Raw genomic sequence first — 21,691 nt, forward strand, 5'->3', positions numbered from 1 at the left:
AGGGTGGTAATAACGAGAGATGTCCACATACTTGGGTGTAGAAATGTAGGAGGGAGCTCTCGTGGTACATGAGTTACCTCGACCTTTGTTTTTTCACCCTTCTTCATTTGCCTTTTGCATTTTATTGATTTTTATTTTATTATACTGCTCGGGGCTCCAGGAGATGAGAGCATGTTGTGTATGATAGAAGCAGTGATTATCCCTTTAAGGTAGGGCAGCGCATTGCCCACCAAGGTTGGGACATGCATGGGTTCCTTAATGATGTAGGGGGCACTCAAGGGGCCTTAGGAACCAGGGTGATGGCCATAATAATAAGCGGTAGATCTAATGTTTGGCTTTTGCCCACGCGCTATTATAATGCCCCCGCCATAATTTGCATTTTGTGGTATTATTTCATTTTGTATGTGGCCATATATGCTTTTATTTGTTTTTTTTTAGCTGCATCAACCTTTGGGGCGACGTTCCAGGTTCGACCCGGACATGTGGACAAGGGGAGGGGGGACCAAAGCCTTGTGGACCTAGTGGACATGTGGACTTAGAGAGGGAGGATGATGAAATAGGGCATGTAATGTGCGGAGGGGAGTGAAAAACATTATACGGGGAAACAAGACAGTGCTACCAAAATCGTGGTTTCCCAAGCAGTGCCCATCTTGAAGCTATAAGCCAATAGGGGAGATCCCACGGGACTAGGGTTGAGGATTAACCCCCCATTTAAGGTGAGGGAACAGGACTACAGTCGAAACCCTTTCTCCTTCCAAGTCATGCAATAATCCATACCCAAGTGTGCCCAAGGAAAAGCAAGCATAAACACCTGATTGCATAATAAAAGACATACCTTTAGGGTTGGATGGCCCACCTTCAAACATATGCTCTCGACAAATGGGCAAGGGGACATATGACTGGCTCAGGGAGCGGAGATCAAATGACACAATATATTGGCTACACTGGTGGCTGTCGGGGGATGCTGGCTACTGGGTGAAGACAAATCTAGTTGAAAAATTTTCCTATGGGGTCACCCAATGGTGGCGGGTAACAGGATGTGGCACATATTTGTGGGTGACAATTTTGACGAGCTAATCACTTCAGTGATTAGGCCTGCTTGTTTTTTACGTCTTTGTTGGTTTGGTGCCTAACCGGTATAAACCAGCCCTCAGACCGGTTTTTTCTACTGGTTCATTACCCAAGCCTGTGGCCTATCTGACCGACCGGTTTTGACCGATGCCAGTTCGGACCGGCTGGTTTTTAAAACTATGGGTCACACTAGAAGGCAAACAACTCTCTTCACCTAGAACTCCACCCTTTTTTGGAGTATAAAGGAGTTTGTGGCCAATGCATAGATTAAGTTGGATATTCATAGGATTCAGACTACCCTAGATGGGCTCTAGCACATATTTGTGGGTGACAATTTTGAGAGAAGCTAATCACTTCAGTGATTAGGCCTGCTTGTTTTTTATGTGTCTTTTTTTTTTTGTTTTTATCTTTTTATGCGACTTCGATGAAATTTTCAACTCCAATCTGAAGCTCTTTGGTTGTTTATGTAATCTGTTTCCCTGAGCTGTGGAGAGCAGGCACATCTTTGGTTTTGTTACTTTTTATGGATATGACTCTAATTCATGGTTTCATGGACTTCACCAGGAACACTCGTGGCAGGTTCGCTAGGAGCAGATGTGGAGAGGCCCTTCAACTTATAGCTTACATCCTTTAGTTACTTACATCCTCTTGGCTGGACGCTACTTAGAGGATCACATTTTCCTTTTGGTTCTCTTAGTGCATAGGGGCAGGACACAAAGAGGTAGGTTGAGAGTAGTACCACTCCAGTTCCTAGATCTGTCAGTGCTCAAGGTGTTGTCCAACCTTGCTAGTGAGGCTCTTGTGGAGTTGACAATTTAGATCCTGAGACAGTTTACACCAAACCAGCAGTCAGTCTATCTCTAGATCCCAACAATGGCCCACCTCTTCTAGACAGAGTGACATTTCTCCAATCAACTCCGAGACTTCCAGCCAGTCCTCTATCCAGAGTTTCTTCTCTTTGGACTGGACTGTAGGAGGTGAATATTTGACAGCGGACACTTAAGAGGAGGACAACCTCTACCCTCCTTCAGGGGGAATGAACTTGGAGCCATGAGTCTCTTTCCCTTGTACCCTCTTCCAGAATATTGAATTTCACTTTGACTTGAGCCAATAGAGCTTCAATCTTGTAGATTAGCTATGCTTTTGCTTTTATTCGAGCGGCCTTAGCACTCCGACTTTGTATCAACACATTTGTACTGAGCAGTCCCATTGACCTACTTTTGGTTATTTGTTGGAAATTAATAAACTTATCTTATCTACTGCCATTATGAACTGTCAATTTGCAGAACTATGATCTTTTGGGAAGCATATTTAATTCTGTTTGTAGTTTGAAAGGCCCAATCCTGTAGGGTCAAATCACACCATTGCTGATTGCATCCTGCTTGGTAACTATGACCCTATTATACTGTTAATATAAGCTCCTCCTTATTTATCAAACAAATCTTAACAGCTGTCCTTTGGCTAAGCTGCTGCACTATGAGGGGTGTTTCTATGCTGCCAAAACCACCCAAGAATTGCACCTGGCCTTATCCACACACACTTGGGCTTTTTGAACCCAGGTCTCTATGTTAATACAAGCCTGATCACCTTGCTGTATCCCGCTAGACCAGTCACCACACACCTATGGGGTCACGGGTGTTGTGTACATTTTCATTTATTATTGAATTGTCTTGTTAAGATGGAGATGTGCAAATGTTGATTTAAGCTCTGAAAATTACACCACTTTTATGTTTTTATTAGAAAATTTTGGATTAGCTAGTGGTTTCCTTTTATATTGTTTCCTTTTCTTGTTTTGTTCATTTAGTTATTATACTCTGATAAATAACCATGATTTGTGCTTAAAATGAGTACAATTAAAAGAGTTGGGGTGGTGATATGGCCAAGAGTGTAAGGATTCAATTCAATTCTTGGGAAGGCTTATTTTATGGATTGTCTTTGTTAAATCTTTGCTCGATATATAAAGTTCTTGCTGACATTTTCTGGGTGATTTTGGTGGGTTCAATCTACGATGCATGAGCTTTTAATTATTACAATGCTTGCTTTAGCCATATCTTCTTTCTGAACAGTAATGCTGCTAGGATTCATATGATGAATGGAGCTGATGGAGAGAGTGTAGGCACATCTTATGGAGAAAATTGTTGATTGAAAATGTTATCCCTTCTGGTTATTGAAAATGTTTATGAATCAGATCATGGGTATCAAATTATTATCGTGTTCATTACAGAGGTAATGCTTGCTAACAAATTGATGTATTAGGTTGTAAATGAACTCTGTGCATGCTTGTTGCTGACAGTTAACATATGTGTATTTAGTCTTGAATGTGATACTAGCTTGAGGATTTTTCTGATGATATATCAGTTAGATTCACTGACGAATTTTGTGTATCTTCTATAATCAGGCATTTCATTGCAGAAATGGGAGTGCTTACCTCTTCAATACTGTGTAAGTTACCTATACTTGTAAGTTGTCATGTATATATGTATACTCTGCATTGTTTCAACTTTCAACCAAAGAAAATATAAATCTTGTATTAAATCTATGAAAACCTTTTGTTAGCTACTTATATTTCTGTTCTAGATATTTAAATGCTGCCGACACAATAGAAACCATTGATAGTTATGTTTTTTGCATGTCTAACAGAAATATTGATCTATCTCAGTCTATGGATTTCAGTATGTACACTGTGCTCTTTCAAACAAAAAAAACCCGGGTCAGCCTAGTATTACATCCATCCATGATTTTATCTATGCAACTGTTAGAGATACTGGGGGGTAATTCAGTATTTCATTACTTTTAACAATTTTTCAACTTCTAAAACATTTGATGCACATAAATCATGAAATACAGATCTTTATATAAGAAACACACATACAATTTTTGTAAATATTTTGTAAACTTTTTCATACAAAATAAGCACCAACTTACAACTTTTGTAGGCATTGTTGTCACACAAAGTGTCTGGGCACTGCGACAACGCTCAGAGTAAGGGCTGTCATTCTAATCCTTACTCCATTTAGACACTCTCCTAGACAAGTCAAGGGGGGTAGTCCCTAAGGTGAATGGATGAAAATAGTTTGTGGAACACAGGCTCTAGGAGATTTTAAGGATGAACAACTTGACAAGTCTTGGTCAATTGAGATGGATAGATTAAAATAAGACACAACTACAAAGATAAAATTGATTATAGACCAGTGCCTTTATATTGAATTAACCATAGACTAATTAAAAACAAGCTATCTAGAGCAAATTTATAAATGTAGCAAAGTGACGATCATGAACAATTAAATGTAAGATGCTCGAAACTTTAGCGTGCAGGATAATCTAGCAAAATTTATCTTTCTCCAACAGTAAATATTAATTTTTTAAAAACATTTTAGTGAACCTTGACAATAGAGAAATTACAAAAATTAAGATTTTGCACTTAACACCAAAGACACCAAGGAACTTTAGATTGGCATTTTAATTATTTCTTAGTCAATTGCTTTAATGTGATAAATGAAGAAGTCAATTTTTTTTTTAATGTGACAGAAGTAAAACAAATCAAAGGGTTAAAAAAATTCTAATGGGCCATAGGCCACATTAAAATTTTTTTAATGTGAAAGCACAAGTCCTCTTTTAATTTATTTCTCTAGTAATTCTAAAGTCACCAAATCATTTTTTTATTATTAGTTTTTAATGTTTTTTAAATGTTTTTCAAATGAAAAAAAATAAAATATGTAAAACAAAAGTAAAATCAAATAAATAAAAAATCGAAAAACAATAACAAAAAAAAATCGAATTTTAAACTAAAATGGCTAAGTAAAAAAATAATCAAAGTAAGAAAAAAAAAGAAAAGAAGAATCAAAACAGACAAAAGCAAAACAAAAGAAATGAATAAAATGAAATCGAACTCCAAAGAAACTAACCCTAATGCATAAAATATAAAACAAAAGGAAACAAAGTCGAATGCTTGAATGCTATGCAGGTTATGATTGGTAGCGACAAGGAGAGGACCTCGAAGAGGCAGCGAGCAGGCTTCGACAGAGGAGGGAATGACTACGAGAGAAGGTTTGTGGGTTTGCGTGGAAGGGAGAGGAAACACTCAAATGGAGAGGAGGGCTGCAGACAGATGGCAAAGGAGGAGCAATGGGAAAGGAGAAGCCGTGAATTTGAGGGATCTGTTGGGTTTCGAAGGAGGGAGATGGGCGGAGAGAAAATCGCAGGGAAAAGGGGGCCACAGAGAAGGGTTTCAAAGGAGATTAGACTGCGGTTTTGATGGTTGAAAAAGTGAGCAGTGTGAGGAGCTGGACTCAGGTAGAATGGAGCACGATGACAACAGCGTAAGGGAGGGGAAGGAGAAACGATGGAAGGGTTTGGATGGAGCCAAGAGGGTGCTACGGGTGAGGGAGAGGCTTAATGCATCAAGAGAAATGGAGAGCGAGGGAGCAACGAGGAGCGTTGATGAGGAAGTCACAGAGAAATAGGAACCGCAGAGAAAGGAGAGGAATGGAGGGATAAGGGAGTAGAAAACGTAGGAGGGATGATGCAGCCAAAAGAAAAACACAAGTAAACAGGAAAAAAAATAAGAAAATGAAGACCTCTGACAATAGATAAAATTCGAGAATTTTTTACAGCAAGAAGAAAGAACCTAGACAACAGCTCTAGGTAGCCAATGGTAGCTTTTAAAAAACCCAAAATAAACCCAGAAAAGAGAATATTACATCAATACATTTTTTATGTTTCACATTTGGCAGTGAAACCCTTGTAAAATTTCCTGATTAAAATTTTAAAACCCTTGGACTGTAAAAAGTTGGATAATATCCTTGCGAAAATGATTTAAGCTCAGATCTTACCCTCCAGGGCCTAGATCTGGCTTCAAATCAAACATCTTTTTCAGCTCTGCAACCTGTACCTGAAAACAAAAACACCCAGAACTTACATATATAAAAAAATAAATAAAACCCCAGAAACCCAAGTCAGAAAACCATTTTTTTTACAGGTCTATGCACAAGAATGGTAGATCTATCAGATCTGAGGAGTATGAGTCCAACTCCACTCCTAGATCTGATAATCTAAGGCTCTCAACAGCCAGATCTATCAATTTCCCATACAAAAATTAAATTTTTAAATTTTAAAGGAGATGCTTAACTCAAAACCCTTCATATATCACACATAAAATCTTATGATAAGCCTGAAGCTAATTTAGTTGGGCTCTTCAGAAAACACAGATCGGGAGTTGCTGGTCCAACTGAAAACTTTCTCTAACGCCTGAGGATCTAAAAATCAAGATTTTCCTGCAAAACTCAATCCAGCCATCAAAATAGAGCGAGAAAATGATAATAAAATTCAAACAAATAGAGATACTTGCTATTACATTCAAAATTTAAATTATCATTTAAACCCCAACGACTGAGCAAGATACCTGTACTCAAATCACTCTTCAGAAGCTATTATTAATGGCTTTAGAAAAATTTTATGCATGAAAACAACACATCTTACAGTATTCCCATGAAGAGTAACATTAGCGAAATTTAATCCCAAAGTCTTTCTTTATTATTCGGAAAAAGATTATACAAGAGCTTTTTTCTTAGCACACGACTCAAAGATTGGATAGATCGACTGACAAATGACTTCCTATTTAAAGATAAATCCTCCAATGGCTAGTTCGAGTGATCCTCGTCAAAGCAATCTCGACTGTTGATGAAGATTAAAATTTCTTTTAATTTCATCTGTGGAAATATTTAATTTTTGAGGAAATTCGATTTTTCAATTAAATGTATTTTAATTAAATCAAAAATTAAATTTTTGAGTTAATTTCCCAAAATTTTTGACTTTGACTTAACCTCAGGGACCAAAGGTTTAAAATTTATCAAAATAATTAATTTACCTTAGTCCCTGGACTTCTTAATTTTTAAAGACCGACGAATTTTGCCTTTGGAGAATTTAAATTTACCTAGGACCTAGAATTAATTAAATTTATGGCTTAGGATTTTAATTAATTTTTGGCCAGAAAATTTAATTAATTAACCTATGAGGGGATAAATTATTTTTCCAACCCTCAAGATACTTTACATCATGATTTTCATATTTTTTACATCATAAGGAGGAAAACCCATTTGTAATAGACCCTCACAGACTACCCATTTCTGCGACACAAATACAATCCAACAGACCAAGCAATTTGTAATAAAATAATCTAACCAAATAGTTAGGATTATTCCCAAATCACTTTTACATGGACTCAATCTAGAACACTAGGATTCGCCTAAGATCCCAGTAACAAAATCCATTCCGGCTTTGGGGTAAGACTGAAGGAAACTCTATTGACCATCCGAGAATGGATCTGTGAGACAAAAAACCTCCCAGAATGTAGGTCGTCACCAGAAAAGTAGGTTTACTTAGGCCATTACATATATGACAGGAATCTGCTGAGATTATTTACATCATATACATGCAGAATGGGTTTACATTATAACATCTTGGAAATCAAGCTGATGATGATAGTTGAATGGCACGAACACATTGATCAGGCGCTATCCCTTTTGCGAAAAAAAGGGGGTGCACTGCTATGGGTCATTGACATGTAGTGGTCAACAGACACCAACCTACATGAGATTTCAGTCCCCTAGCTGAGCACCAACTCAACAACTTCGTAGGAACCATCCTAGAGGAGACTTCAATTCCTTAGCTGAGCACCAACTTAGCAATTTTGTAGGCACCAACCTATTTCAATTTGTTCCCATATAAGAAACACATACAATTTTTGTAAATATTTTGTAAACTTCCTCATACAAAGTAAGCACCAACCTACAACTTTTGTAGGCACCATCTTCATGATGTGAAAATTTCTGAATCTAACACATCAGAAACCCCTATTGCAATTTTTGGTTTACTATCTCCTACTTGTTCTTTACATTAACAAGTTAGTTAATTGCATAAACATCGAAGTAAACACAAATGTAACCTTCACAGATATACATATCATGCACTGAAGTAAACAGAAACAATAACACAAGGGACGTCGTTATTTTTGGACAATCGTCCCCTCAAAAACCCAATTCGGGAAAACCAGTGCAGTATGTATGAGTGTTTTATTATTAACTAGATTTCTGAATACAACTAGGGTGCTAGAAATGGCTCACCTAACAGAGAATGTCCTCAGTAGTAGTACCTCTATCTGGAGACAGATATTTCGGAAAATCAGCAACCGGATGATCAACCCCACAGTGACTCTCACCGTTCCTTGTGCTGGACAGTGAGAGTTGCTCCAAGCACTGCTCTGGAACTGCGTCACCCTCTCCTAGTTGATCTGCTCTCAGTCCGCCCCACAAAATTTCCCTAGCGTTGCCTCTGAAGCCCAACGTCAGTCTCTACGGCCCTCTGCGCTGCCTGTGTCAGCCTCTATGGATTTTGCGTCAACCTCTATGGCTTCTGCGTCAGCCTCTACGGCCTCCTATGTCCTCTGCGTCAGCTACTGCTGCCTCTGCGTCAGCCTCTACGACCTCCTATGTCCTTTGCGTCAGCTACTGCTGCCTCTGCGTCAACTCCTGTTGCCTCTGCGTCAACTCCTGTTGCCTCTGCGTCAACCCTTGTGGGGCTTGCGCTGTCTCTCCGGCACTGCGCTGCCTCTCTGTTATGTATTCTTCAGCCTCTTGCTGAACTGCCCCTCACAACAATTGATTGCTTGCTCGATTTCCTCAGCAAACCTCGCCCTTGAAAATCAAACTGACTGATCTCTCTTGGTGTGTCTCCAACTGACCCTCAAGCTCCCTCTTATACTTTTCCTATTGACGATTTAACGGCCGAGATTAAGTCCCTAATCAACGGCCGAGATTAAGTCCCTAATCAATGGCTAAGATTAGAACTCGCTTGATTCTTGTCTCTTAGAACTTTATCACCCATATTATATTAATACACATTATTATTTTAATTTTCCTAAGTTTAGTCCTAGGAACTCATTAAAATTAGTAATTATTTTAATATCTCTTCATTTGGGTGGAATTTCTCTAAACCATTTCTGGGTCTTGGAGATCTCATGTGTCTTAGCCTCTCCACCAAATTTTATGGCTAGAGCACATCCGATGCTACCAAAAATCAACATTCCCTCTTAACGAGGAATGTGCTCTAGCAATGCTTCATCATAGAAGCATCACACTGATCCTCCGCATCGGTCCTCTATGCTGATGCTAGGCCTGCTGCATTACATCCACTGCACTGTTGCTTCCTGTACTGCTGCCCATGACACTGCCGCTGCCATTGCTACATCTGTACTGCAACTCCCTCTCAACATGCTGCATCATGCTGCCTATAACACTGCCACTGTTAAGTGCTGCACTGCAACTCAGTTACCGAGAAGTAAGTAATTGACTTCACCTAAACACTGACATCTCGGTCAGTTTGGAAGCCTCATGATGCTGAAGCTACCTCAACTGCTATCCTGTGCTCCCTCTGCTGCCACTATGCTGTTGCAAGCACAACTGCGTTTCTGTTGCAAATTCTCAGGTTTTCTCGGCTGCTGTCTTTAGTCGCCTTTGATCTGCAATCACTCTGATACCATGTGAAAATTTCTAAATCTAACACATCGGAAACCCTTACTGCAATTTTTGGTTTACTACCTCCTACTTGTTCTTTACATTAACAAGTTATTTAATTGCATAAACATCGAAGTAAACAAAAATGAAACCTTCATAGATATATAGATCATGCACTAAAGTAAATAGAAACAATAACACAAGGGACATCGTTATTTTTGGACAATCGTCCCAGGAAAAACCCAATTCAGGAAAATCGGTGCAGTATATATGAGGGTTTTATTATTAAGCAAATTTCTGAATACAACTGAGGTGCCTGAAATGGCTCACCCAACAGAGAATGTCCTAGGCAATAATATCTCTATCCGGAGAGAAATATTTTGGCAAATCAGCAACCGGATGATCAACCCCACAGTGACTCTCACTGTTCCTTGTGCTGGACATTGAAAGCTGCTCCAAGCACTGCTTTGGAACTGCGTCACTCTTCAGAAACTGCGTCACCCTCTCTCGGTTGAATTGCTCTCAGTCTGGCCCACAAAATTTCCCCAGCGCTGCCTCTGAAGCCCAACGTCAGTGTCTACAGCCCTCTATGTTGCCTGCGTCAGCCTCTATGGCTTCTACGTCAGCCTCTATGGCCTCCTGCATCCTCTGCGTCAGCCCTTCTAGGGCTTGCGCTGTCTCTCTGGCATTGCGCTGCCTCTCTGTTATGTATTCTTCAGCCTCTTGCTGAACTGCTCCTCATTGCAATTGATCACTTGCTCGATTTCCTCAGCAAACCTCGCTCTAGAAAATCGAACTGACTGATCTCTTTTGTTGTGTCTCCAATTGACCCTCAAGCCTCCTCTTATACTTTTCCTGTTGACGATTCAATGGCCAGATTAAGTCCCTAATCAACGGCTAAGATTAGAACTAGCTTGATTCTCGTCTCTTAGAACTTTCTCACCCATATTATATTAATACACATTAATATTTTAATTTTCCTAAATTTACATTCAGGAACTCATTAAAAATATTAATTATTTTAATAACTCTTCATTTGGGTGGAATTTCTCCAAACGATTTCTGGGTTTTGGAGATCTCATGTGCCTTAGCCTCTCCACCAAATTTTATGGTTAGAACACATCCGATGCTACCAAAAATCAACACATGAGATTTCAGTCCCCTAGCTGAGCACTAACTCAGTGATTTTGTAGGCACCAACTCAACATTTTTTTAGGCACCAACCTACTTCAATTTGTTCTTGGACCTGTCTACAACAATTCTTGATCGCAGCCACTTGTCCTTCCTATATTCTTTAATTCTCTGCTCTTAACTTGGCTTGATTCTTGAACTTGGCTTAGCTCTCCAACTTGACTTGTCTTTTCAACTTGGTTTGGGTGTTCAACATAAATCCTTCCTCAAAGTATAATACTGCTAGAGCAAGCATCATCAAGTCTCAGCTTCCATTAGGATGTAGTAACAACGCTAAAAATAAATCATTATCATCACTCCTGGTATCCTTCCCAAGGATCACCACATCCTTCTTCAACCTTGTAGTCTTCAGATCCAAATCAGTGTTAATGAATCACCCTTCCTTAACACACTGGTCACTCAACTGAAAAACCTTAAAATGGACATCAACCCCACCTTACTCATTGACCTCCACCTTCTACTCAGCCAGCTCTATACTTAACTTGACCTAAACCAACCACAAAAAAAAACGCAAAACAATCCTCTTCTTTACTTCTGCTAGGCTCCAATAGGCTGTGGCTCTCTAGATCAGTCTTCACTTGGATGAATGCACTTGAATAAGAAATGTTTCAGGCTATCTGCTCCTTCCTACATTCTAGACTTAAAAGGTCTCTATGCTACATACAATATAATTCTTCATCTGTTGTCAATATATCATTCGGATCTTCCTTCTGTTTCTATGAAGCTTCCTCATCTTCAACAGTTAACGCTTCAGGTCTTTCCTTCCTTTTGTTGTTCTTAGGATTCTTAGGACAATTTGCATTGTAGTTTCCATATTCATAACAACCAAAACATTGGATTTTGGACATGTCTTTATTATTGCTACTGGCATTTTTGTTTTTCTTCTTCTTTTCAAATTTCTTCTTTGATCCAGCTCTATAGGCTTGAAAGTCCTCATTGATAGGGTGAGTATTGCTTCTAGCCTTTAGTTTGGTTTTTTTTGTTGAGAATCCAGTAGGGAAATATATATGTTAATTCTCTTAACTTGATAACTGTTTGTGTTACTTTTTTACTTATGAGCTTTGATCTTTCTTGTTACAATGTGCAATACATCAAACAACTACCAAAATAGTAAGAACAATGACACAATATATAGGTTGCAAGCTAGGGCCAAAACCCCTCCTCTTGAGAGGAAAACCCGTAAAATATCTTCTTATCTTTCAGATCTTTCAATTGACGAATACCATGACCTAGACTTAAACAAATACCCTCCAAGATCAAGTCTTCCTTGGCCTCTTGCTGAAATATCTTCAACCTCCTAGTAGCTCCGAAATTTTGCTTCCCAACAATTGCTGAAACTGCTGCTGCTTCTCTAGGAGACTTTGATCTCCCTCTAACTGCCTTCCCCCTGACTTCGATTGCCTTGACTTGAGTCCTAGGGTTAGTAAGATGCCCTAAGAGACCTTCGCTTGCCTTTCTTCTCTTTTGCTTCCAAAATCGAACCTCATACTAGTCCAGCGCAAAAACCCTAACTTCACACTTCCAGAAGAATGGAGAGAGACCCAAACACTTCAACTTCTTCGTCCTTCTGTTCTTTGCACTTCCTTCTTCGACTTTCTTCTTTTGCATTCTTCGCATAAGAGATGAATGAATGAATAATCCAAATGGAGGATGAGTTCCTCTTATAAATAGGCTCCTTCAAGGGTGGACGTGGCTCTTCATGTAGGCTGACTTGACAACTCATTAGGTCGACTTGATCTTGGAGGTATTTTGACACTTTCAAGACAAAATAAATTTTCTTTTACAATTTACAATGTGCCCATAGGGTCTTCCATATATGACAATGACTCTTATACCTAGGACAAACCCTAGAAGCACTCAATGGGTGTTTGACCTATAAAATAAAAGAACTTGAGCATGAAACCCATGCTCCAATAATAATAATAATTTATTTTTCATTTTATATATACAAGAATACATTTCATACTAATGAAGACCGAACCTAGTTACACATTTTTCAACACTCCCTCTTAACTAGGGAGGTATTCATAAAAGGTACATGGTTGTTCTCAATCTGAAGAGATCTCAGAAGAAGATTCGGATTGGTAACCCATCTGTCTAGCATCATAATAACCAGCATTGTGACATAGAAAGAACTTGACTAACAACTCTATCTCTCCACAAGATTAGAGCACAATGCTAGCGAGACCAATGATGTATAGACACCATCATCATTGTCTCTCCAAGGTACATACCCCACCCAGGTGTTCACAGAGTATGACCTCCCATTGGACTATTCTTATCTTGGGTAGCTAATCCTCAAAGAATATCGGTCCACGACTACTCTTATCTTGAATGCCCTACCACATTCTCAAAGAGTATCGAATGCTAGATGGTTACCCAATTCTCCATTCTTTCTTCCCAAGTGAAGACAAGAATGTTGTGTCTATCTCTTCCATTCAATTAGGGAGGACAAATCCACCAAACCAAGCTTGTCCCTTAAGTATACAAGCTTCTTGTTTGGAAGTGATTTTGTCAATATGTCAGCTACCTACTCATCAATGGAGATATACCATAGCTGCACCACACCATTTTGTACTAGCTCTTGTATATAGTGATACTTGTTGTTGATATGCTTTGTCTTCCCATGAAACACTGGGTCCTCAGACAAACGAATACAACTGGTGTTATCACAATGTATCACTGTAGGGTTCATCAGTCCTTCAAACAAGTCAGATAGCAACTTCCTTAACCAAACTGCTTCCCTACTAACTTCGCATGCTGCAACATATTCAACTTCAACACTACTCAAAGCAACGGTGTCTTGCTTTCTGCTCATCCATGAGACCATAGAGGATCCTAGACTAAAACATCCTCCCGTAGTGCTTCTTCCATCTTGTTCACTGCCTCCCCAGTCAGAATCTGTATAACTAGTCAATTGAACATCATTCCTTCTATCATATTTCAGGCAGTAGTTGATGGTTCCTCGCAAATATCTTAGAAAATGTTTTGATGCTATCCAGTGATCATTCTGCGGCTCCACTTGGTATTGACTGAGTACATTTACTGCGAAACATATGTTCGGTCGAGTATTCACCAAGTACATTAATGCAGTGTTCCACGGGGACGCATCCCCCAGGGTGGGGTGCGCGCACCCCTCGCACCCCACGCACCCGGGACGGGGAGACTCGCGGGGGTGCGTTTCCCCACGTCCCCCTTTTGGGGAGACTCGGGGAGACGCAAGGGGGTGCGTTTCCCCAATGTGGGAGACTCGACTCCCCGAAAGGGGTACTTCTGGGCGTCCCCCCCAAAAATGGGGTTCTTTTGGGCGTCCCCCCGAAAATGGGGTTCTTCTGGGCGTCCCCCCGAAAATGGGGTTCTTCTGGGCGTCCCCCCTTCATTTTTGTCTAATTACCCTTTATAAACCAAAAAAAATTTAAAAAAATGAAAATTAATTTATTAAAAAAACATAAAAAATAAAATTAAACTAAATTAACGATTACAAATAAAAAATTACATGAACAAGTTAGGGTTAACTCCACTTTTCAAGTTTTCATTCTGCCGCCATTCATTATGCTCTTACCTCAACGCATTTTTTTCTTCCATCTGCTCTCACTGCGCCCACGAGAGCTTCAGCGCATCCTCACTCTTCTCCACGCAGCGGCTTGCTATTAGCACTTAGCAGTGGTTTCCCAACAGGTGTTGGCAAAACAGAATTAGCTAAGGCTCTTGCATCCTATTTATTTAATACTGATGAAGCTCTAGTGAGGATTGACATGAGTGAATACATGGAGAAGCATGCAGTTTCAGGGCTGATTGGAGCACCACCAGGGTATGTGGGTTATGAAGAAGGGGGACAGTTGACTGAGTCTATACGTAGAAGGCCTTATGCAGTTATTTTGTTTGATGAAATTGAGAAGGCACATACAGATGCCTTCAATATTCTACTTCAGATTTTAGATGACGGAAGGGTCACTGATTCTCAGGGTCGAACTGTAAGCTTCACCAACACTGTCATTATTATGACTTCAAACATTGGTTCTCAGTACATTCTAAGTAGGCTTGATGATGAACCTGGCTCAAAAGAGGAACTGTATGAGAGAATGAAGAACAGGGTTATGGAAGTGGCTCAAACGACATTCCGCCCTGAGTTCATGAATCGCATTGATGAGTATATTGTTTTCCAACCTCTAGACCGTGAACAAATTAAGAGCATTGTAAGATTACAGGTATGTGGTTCATCTATTGTCATTCTTTTAGTGAAAACCAAAGCGAAATAGCAGAGGTTGGTCAGATATATTAGAAGTTAATTTATTTATAACTTTTCGATTTAATCATATAGAAACAACTGTTTGGAATATATGTTAGTTTCAGTTATTATTTTGGTTTTCAATGTAAATTATAGAATGATGATTGATGAATGATAATTGATATGGATCAATGTACATTGTATTTGAATATTTGAATTTCATATTGAATTTTATTATTGAATCTTATGGTATTGAATCTTGATGAATTAGCATTATTGAACAGTGAATATGAACATGAAAATTTCAAAATTATATACATATATATAAATTTATAATATATATAATTAAAAATTATATTATATATACCTCGACGTCTCCCCGTCTCCCCTAAATTTCCCTAAAATTTCAGGGTTCTCCCACACGTCCCCTTTGTGCGTCTCCCCGCACCCGCGTCTCCCCGTCCCGGAGACTTGGTGGAACATTGCATTAATGAGCCAATCAATTGTCTATATTTGGAAGGATCCACAGGGCTTGATTCATAACTCCTTAGTGTTTTCAAGTATGTGATCATCGGAGTGGTCATAGTTTTACAATCCATGATGTCGTACTTCTTCAGTATCTCGATTACATACTTTCCTTGACCTAAATAGACTTCATCAGGTTCCTGCCAGACTTCTAGTCCTAGATAGTATTGCATCAGCCCAAGATCCTTCATGTGAAATTCTGTTGCCAATTGCTTCTTACATTCTTCAATTCGACCTTCTATACCTGTCAAGAGAAGATCAACTACATAGAGAAGAATAATTACAGGTGCATTGTTTACAACCTTAATATAGAGGTTTGAGTTAGCAGAACTTTTCGTGAAGCCTAATCTCTGAAGGTATGCATCCATTCTAGCATACCATGCCCTCGGTGCTTGCTTGAGGCCATATAATGCTTTCTTCAATCTGCAAACATATGGCTTCCTATCTTTGATTTCGACTCCCAAGGGTCGTTCTATGTAGACTTCTTCACCTATAGTGCCATTCAAAAACATAGTCTTGACATCCATTTGGTGGATGTTCCATCCCATTGATGCTGCCAAAGAAACTAATGATCGAATTGTTGTATATCTGCTGTTGGAGAAAATGTTTCTTCATATTCGATGCCTTCAAGTTGTGAGAACTCTCTAGCCACAAATCTTGCTTCAGATTTATCTATACTTCCATCAGCTGCATGCTTGATCTTATAGATCCATTTGGAAGTAACCACAAATTTGTCTTTAGGCCTAGGTATGATCTCCCAGACTCCATTCTTCATTATAGATTGATATTCTTCATTCATGGCATCCTTCCATTCTCGATGTTCTACAACCTCTTCAAAGGTGGATGGTTCTGCTTCTATTAATTTTGTCATGTATGCAGCATACCCAAAATATTTCTTGGGTCTTTTACTTTCTCTAAATGATCCTTGAGCTGCCCCATGACCTTCTACATCAAGTAGTGTAGACTTCAACCAATTAGGTCTTTTCCTTGTTTCTTGAATGACCACGGGTTGAACAGGTTCACTAGGTCCTTCTTCTTCATGGTGAGATCCTTCTCCTTCCTTGTCAACTTCTTCCTCAAATATAGGAAGTTCTTTGTCATCAGAATCTATAGAAAGTTCTTTTGATTTCTTGAATGCTATGCTCTCATCAAATATGACATCACGACTAACTTCAATGTGATGTCCATCTTTCATATAGATTCTATAAGATTTCGATGAGTTACTATATCCAACAAATATAACCTTCACACTAGAAGGATCCAACTTCTTTATTTTGTCCTTTGGTATATGAATAATACACAGGACATCCAAAGATTCGAAGATGATCTATGGATGGCTTCTTCCCAGTGAACACTTCTTCCACAGTCTTATTGTCTACAAATCTCTGAGGAGATTGATTTTGTATGTAGACTATTGTCTTTGTTGCCTCACCCCACAGAAACTTAGGTAGATCTTGATTGTGTAACATTGCCTTTACACTTTCTTCAATGGATATGTTCTTTCTTTTTGCAACTCCATTTTGTTCGGGATTGTATGGAACTATGAGCTGCCTCTTAATCCCAGATTCCTTATAGAATGCTATAATCTCTTTGGATGGATATTTTCCTCCATTATCAGATCTTAGTATCTTGATTCTTCTTTCTTTAAGGTTCTCCACTTCAGCTTTGAATTCTTGAAATTTAGTAAATACTTCATCCTTGGTTTTCATTTAGTAAACCCAAGTCTTTCTTGAGTGATCATCTATGAATGTGACATACTAAAGATGTCCTCCAAGTGATTTTGGAGTCATAGAGCCACATACATTACAGTGAATGAGATCCAAGATTTCTTTCAACCGTGAAGCACTACTTCCAAATGGTCTCTTATTATTTTTGTCCAATTCATATCCTTTGCAGACACCTTCATGATCCTCCTTTAGATTTGGTATTCCATCTACTATGGAATTTAGAGTTGGAAGTATTTTGAAATGTAGATGACCAAACCTTCGGTGCCAAAGTTCACATGGACTAATCTCAGTGTGAAGTAGGGCATAGTTTACTGGATATATTAATCTGTAGAGCCTTCCTTCTCGGATACCAAACACTTTTGCTTGTTCTATGCTTGAGTCTTTTGCCCATACAACTACTTTACCATCAATGAAGGCTACTCTATCTTCTTTATCTTCTAAGCTTGAAATAGAAAGTATATTTTTGTGCAAACTTGGAACAAATAGAATATTGTTGAGGTGGATTTTGCTTCCATCTTTGAGATTTATGGATGATGATCCAATTCCTTTCACTGGATAACATTTGTTGTCTCCAAGTTCCATAGAGTATGCAGATTTTCCTTTTGGCAAGGTCTTCAATTGGTGGGAGTGACCAACACTATGCCTTGATGCACCGCTATCAATCACCTAGATGTCTTCGTCTTGGAATGTCCCAGAGAGAGGCGAGAAGAGTCCCTCATCCCTTTCTTTGAGTGATACCTTCTTTGAAGAGAATATGAGACGCCATACTTCTTTGATACCTTTCTTGAGATGGCTTGCAATCTTCTTGATGACTTTTTTCATTGTAGAGGAGGTCTTCATGATGCCCTTAGAGAACCAAAGCTTTGATACCATGTTGAGAATTCAATAGGGCAATGTATATGTTAATTCTCTTAACTTGATAACTCTTTGTGTTACCTTTTTACTTATTAGCTTTGATCTTTCTTGTTCCAAGGTGCATTACATCAAACAACTACCAAAATAGTAAGAACAATGACACAGTATATGGGCTGCAAGTCAGGGCCAAAATCCCTCCTCTTGAGGGGAAACCGATAAAATCTCTTCTTATCTTTCATATCTTTCAATTGTCGAATACCATGATCTAGACTCAGAAAAATACCCTCCAAGATCATGTCTTCCTTGGCCTCTAGCTAAAATATGTCCCACCTCCCAGGAGATCCGAAATTTTGCTTCCGAGCAGTTGCTACAACTGCTGTTGCTTCTCTAGAAGACTTCGATCTCCCTCTAACTACCTTCCGCTAGATGTCACTTGCCTTGACTTGAGTCCTAGGGCTAGTAAGATGCCCTAAGAGACCTTCGCTTGCCTTTCTTCTCTTTGGTTTCCAAAATCGAATCTCAGACTAGCCCAGCGTAGAAACCCTAACTTCGCACTTCCGGAAGAATGGAGAGAGACCCAAACACTTCGACTTCTTCGTCCTTCTCTTCTTCGCACTTCCTCAGACTTTCTTCTTCTGCCTTCTTCGCATGAGAGATGAGTGAATGAATAATCCAAATGGAGGACGAGTACCTCTTATATATAGGCTCCCTTAAAGGGTGGAAGTGGCTCTTCATGTAGGCCGACTTGACAACTCATTAGGCCGACTTGATCTTGGAGGTATTTTGACACTTTTAAGACAAAATAATTTTTCTTTTACAGTTTACAATGTGCCCATAGGGTCTTCTGTATATGACAATGACTCTTATACCTAGGCCAAACCCTAGGAGCACTCAATGGGTGCTTGACCTATAAAATAAAAGAACTTGAGCATGAAACCCACGCTCCAATAATAATAATAATTTCTTTTTCATTTTATATATACAAGAATACATTTCATACTAATGAAGACCAAACCTAGTTACACATTTTTCAACACTCCCTCTATCTAGCGATGTATTCATAAAAGGTACATGGTCATTCTCAATCTAAAGAGATCTCATAAGAAGAGCCGAATTGGTAACCCATCTATCTAGCATCATAATAACCAACGTTGTCACATAACAAGGGCTTGACTAACAACTCTATCTTGCCACAAGATCAGAGCAAAATGTTGGGGAGACCAATGATGTATAGACACCATCATCATTGTCTCTCCAAGGTACATACCCCACTCGGGTGTTCACAGAGTATGACCTCCCATTGGACTATTCTTATCTTGGGTAGCTAATCCTCAAAGAATATCGGTCCACGACTACTCTTATCTTGAATGCCCTACCACATTCTCAAAGAGTATCGAATGCTAGGTGGTTACCCAATCCTCCATTCTTTCTTCCCAAGTGAAGGCAAGAATGTTGTGTCTATCTCTCCCTCTCAATTGGGTGGGACAAATCCCCCAAACCAAGCTTGTCCCTTAAGTATACAAGCTTCTTGTTTGGAAGTGATTTCGTCAATATGTCAGCTACCTGCTCATCAATGGAGATATACCATAGCTGTACCACACCATTTTGTACTAGCTCTCATATATAGTGATACTTGTTGTTGATATGCTTTGTCTTCCCATGAAACACTGGGTCCTCAGACAAACGAATACAACTGGTGTTATCACAACGTATCACTGTAGGGTTCATCAGTCCTTCAAACAAGTCAGATAGCAACTTCCTTAACCAAACTGCTTCCCTGCTAACTTCGCATGTTGCAACATATTCAACTTCAACACTACTCAAAGCAACGGTGTCTTGCTTTCTGCTCATCCATGAGACCATAGAGGATCCTAGACTAAAACATCCTCCTGTAGTGCTTCTTCCATCTTGTTCACTCGCTCCCCAGTCGGAATTTGTATAACTAGTCAATTGAACATCATTCCTTCTATCATATTTCAGGCAATAGTTGATGGTTCCTCGCAGATATCTTAGAATATGTTTTGCTGCTATCCAATGATCATGCTTCGGCTCCACTTGGAATTGACTGAGTACATTTACTGCAAAACATATGTTCGGTCGAGTATTCACCAAATACATCAATGAGCCAATCAATTTTTTATATCTAGAAGGATCTATAGGGCTTGATTCGGAACTCAGTCTTTTCAAGTTTGTGATCATCGGAGTGGTCATAGTTTTACAATCCGTCATGTCGAGCTTCTTCAGTATCTCGATCACATACTTTCCCTGACCTAAATAGACTTCATTAGGTCTTGCCAGACTTGTAGTCCCAGATAGTAATGCATTAGCCCAAGATCCTTCATGTCAAATTCTGCTTCCAATTGCTTCTTACATTCTTCAATTCGACCTTCTATGCTTGTCAAGAGAAGATCATCTACATATGGAAGAGTAATTTCAAGTTCATTGTTTACTATCTTAATGTCGAGGTTTGAGTTAGCAGAACATTTTATGAAGCCTAATCTCTGAAGGTATGCATCCATTCTAGCTTACCATGCCCTCAGTGCTTGCTTGAGGCCATATATTGCTTTTGAATCTCAATGGTTGTTCTATGTAGTCTTCTTCATTTATTATGCCATTCAGGAACATAGTCTTGACATCTATTTGGTGGATGTTTGTTAAATTTAGGATAACAATGGTATGTTTTATGCTTAGAGCAATTTTACTTCAATTTCTTTATTAGCCCAATATCAATATCAGTTTAGCAATCACATCAACATGATAGTAAAATGCAAATAGAACATAAACAATAACAATAGAAGACTAGCCAAGACAAGAGGACACAAGATATGACACCAGCCAGGGACAAACCCCAATGTGGGGAAACCCTTGATCAATTCTTCAAAAGTTCAGCAGAGAGAGAGAGTACAATGTATAATATTCACTTGTCCAATTACAGTGAAAATCTATTAATTTTAGGTATGTTCTATGCTTAGAGCAATTTATTTCAATTTTCACAGCTAGCTCAATATCTTTTCGAGATTAGCAATCACATCAGCATTAAAGTAAATTGCAGATAGAACATAAACATAAATCGCAGAAGACAAACCAAGATAAGAGGATGCAAGATGTGGCGCTAGCCAAGGACAAACCCCAATGTGGGGAAACCCTTGATCAATTCTTCTTAGATGTTCTTCAATAGTTCAACAGAGAGAGAGAGATAGTACATTTACAACAGAAGTCAACACTTTGACTTATCTAGATAAGAGCATAGATCATCTCTAAAAAGATGATACATGAGATTAGTTGAAGACATGCTGCTTCAACTGATTCTCCAAGGTGACTCCTTCACCTATCATTGTGCTGCATCTCGTCATCATGCTGCACCTCACCGTGCTGCACCATGCTGCACCCATCATCATAATGCTGGACCTCATGACCACGCTGTACACATCATACTACTACACCTTATGCTGCACTGCTGTCCCATGTGCCATTGTTGTACCATGCTACCACAGTTGCCCCATGTGCCATAGCTGCATCATGTTGCCACACTGTTGTCCCATGTGGTATGTTAAACCATGTTGACATACAACATGTCTCACGTG

At 39.2% G+C, this 21,691-nt stretch overlaps 1 protein-coding gene and 1 pseudogene across 3 annotated transcripts in view; both read left to right on the top strand.

Annotated features, from left to right (window-relative positions):
• LOC149152861 (protein yippee-like At5g53940) overlaps nucleotides 1-21,691 on the top strand; it is a 181,165-nt gene that overhangs the window by 112,378 nt on the left and 47,096 nt on the right. For 2 of the 3 annotated variants that reach the window (XM_089439301.1, XM_089439300.1), the window contains exon 3: nucleotides 3,470-3,513. In XM_089439301.1, the coding sequence (XP_089295427.1) occupies nucleotides 3,470-3,513 (44 nt within the window). Of the gene's footprint in view, nucleotides 1-3,137; nucleotides 3,298-3,469; nucleotides 3,514-21,691 lie in introns of all 3 variants that reach the window. The other variant, XM_089439303.1, reaches the window with a different exon arrangement.
• On the top strand, nucleotides 14,218-15,035 carry LOC149152862 (chaperone protein ClpB3, chloroplastic pseudogene; annotated as a pseudogene).

Source organism: Pinus tabuliformis, chromosome 9 (genome assembly GCF_031772625.1).
Source record: "Pinus tabuliformis cultivar Carrire ecotype Pingquan chromosome 9, CPIR1, whole genome shotgun sequence".
NCBI classification, from domain to species: Eukaryota; Viridiplantae; Streptophyta; class Pinopsida; order Pinales; family Pinaceae; genus Pinus; species Pinus tabuliformis.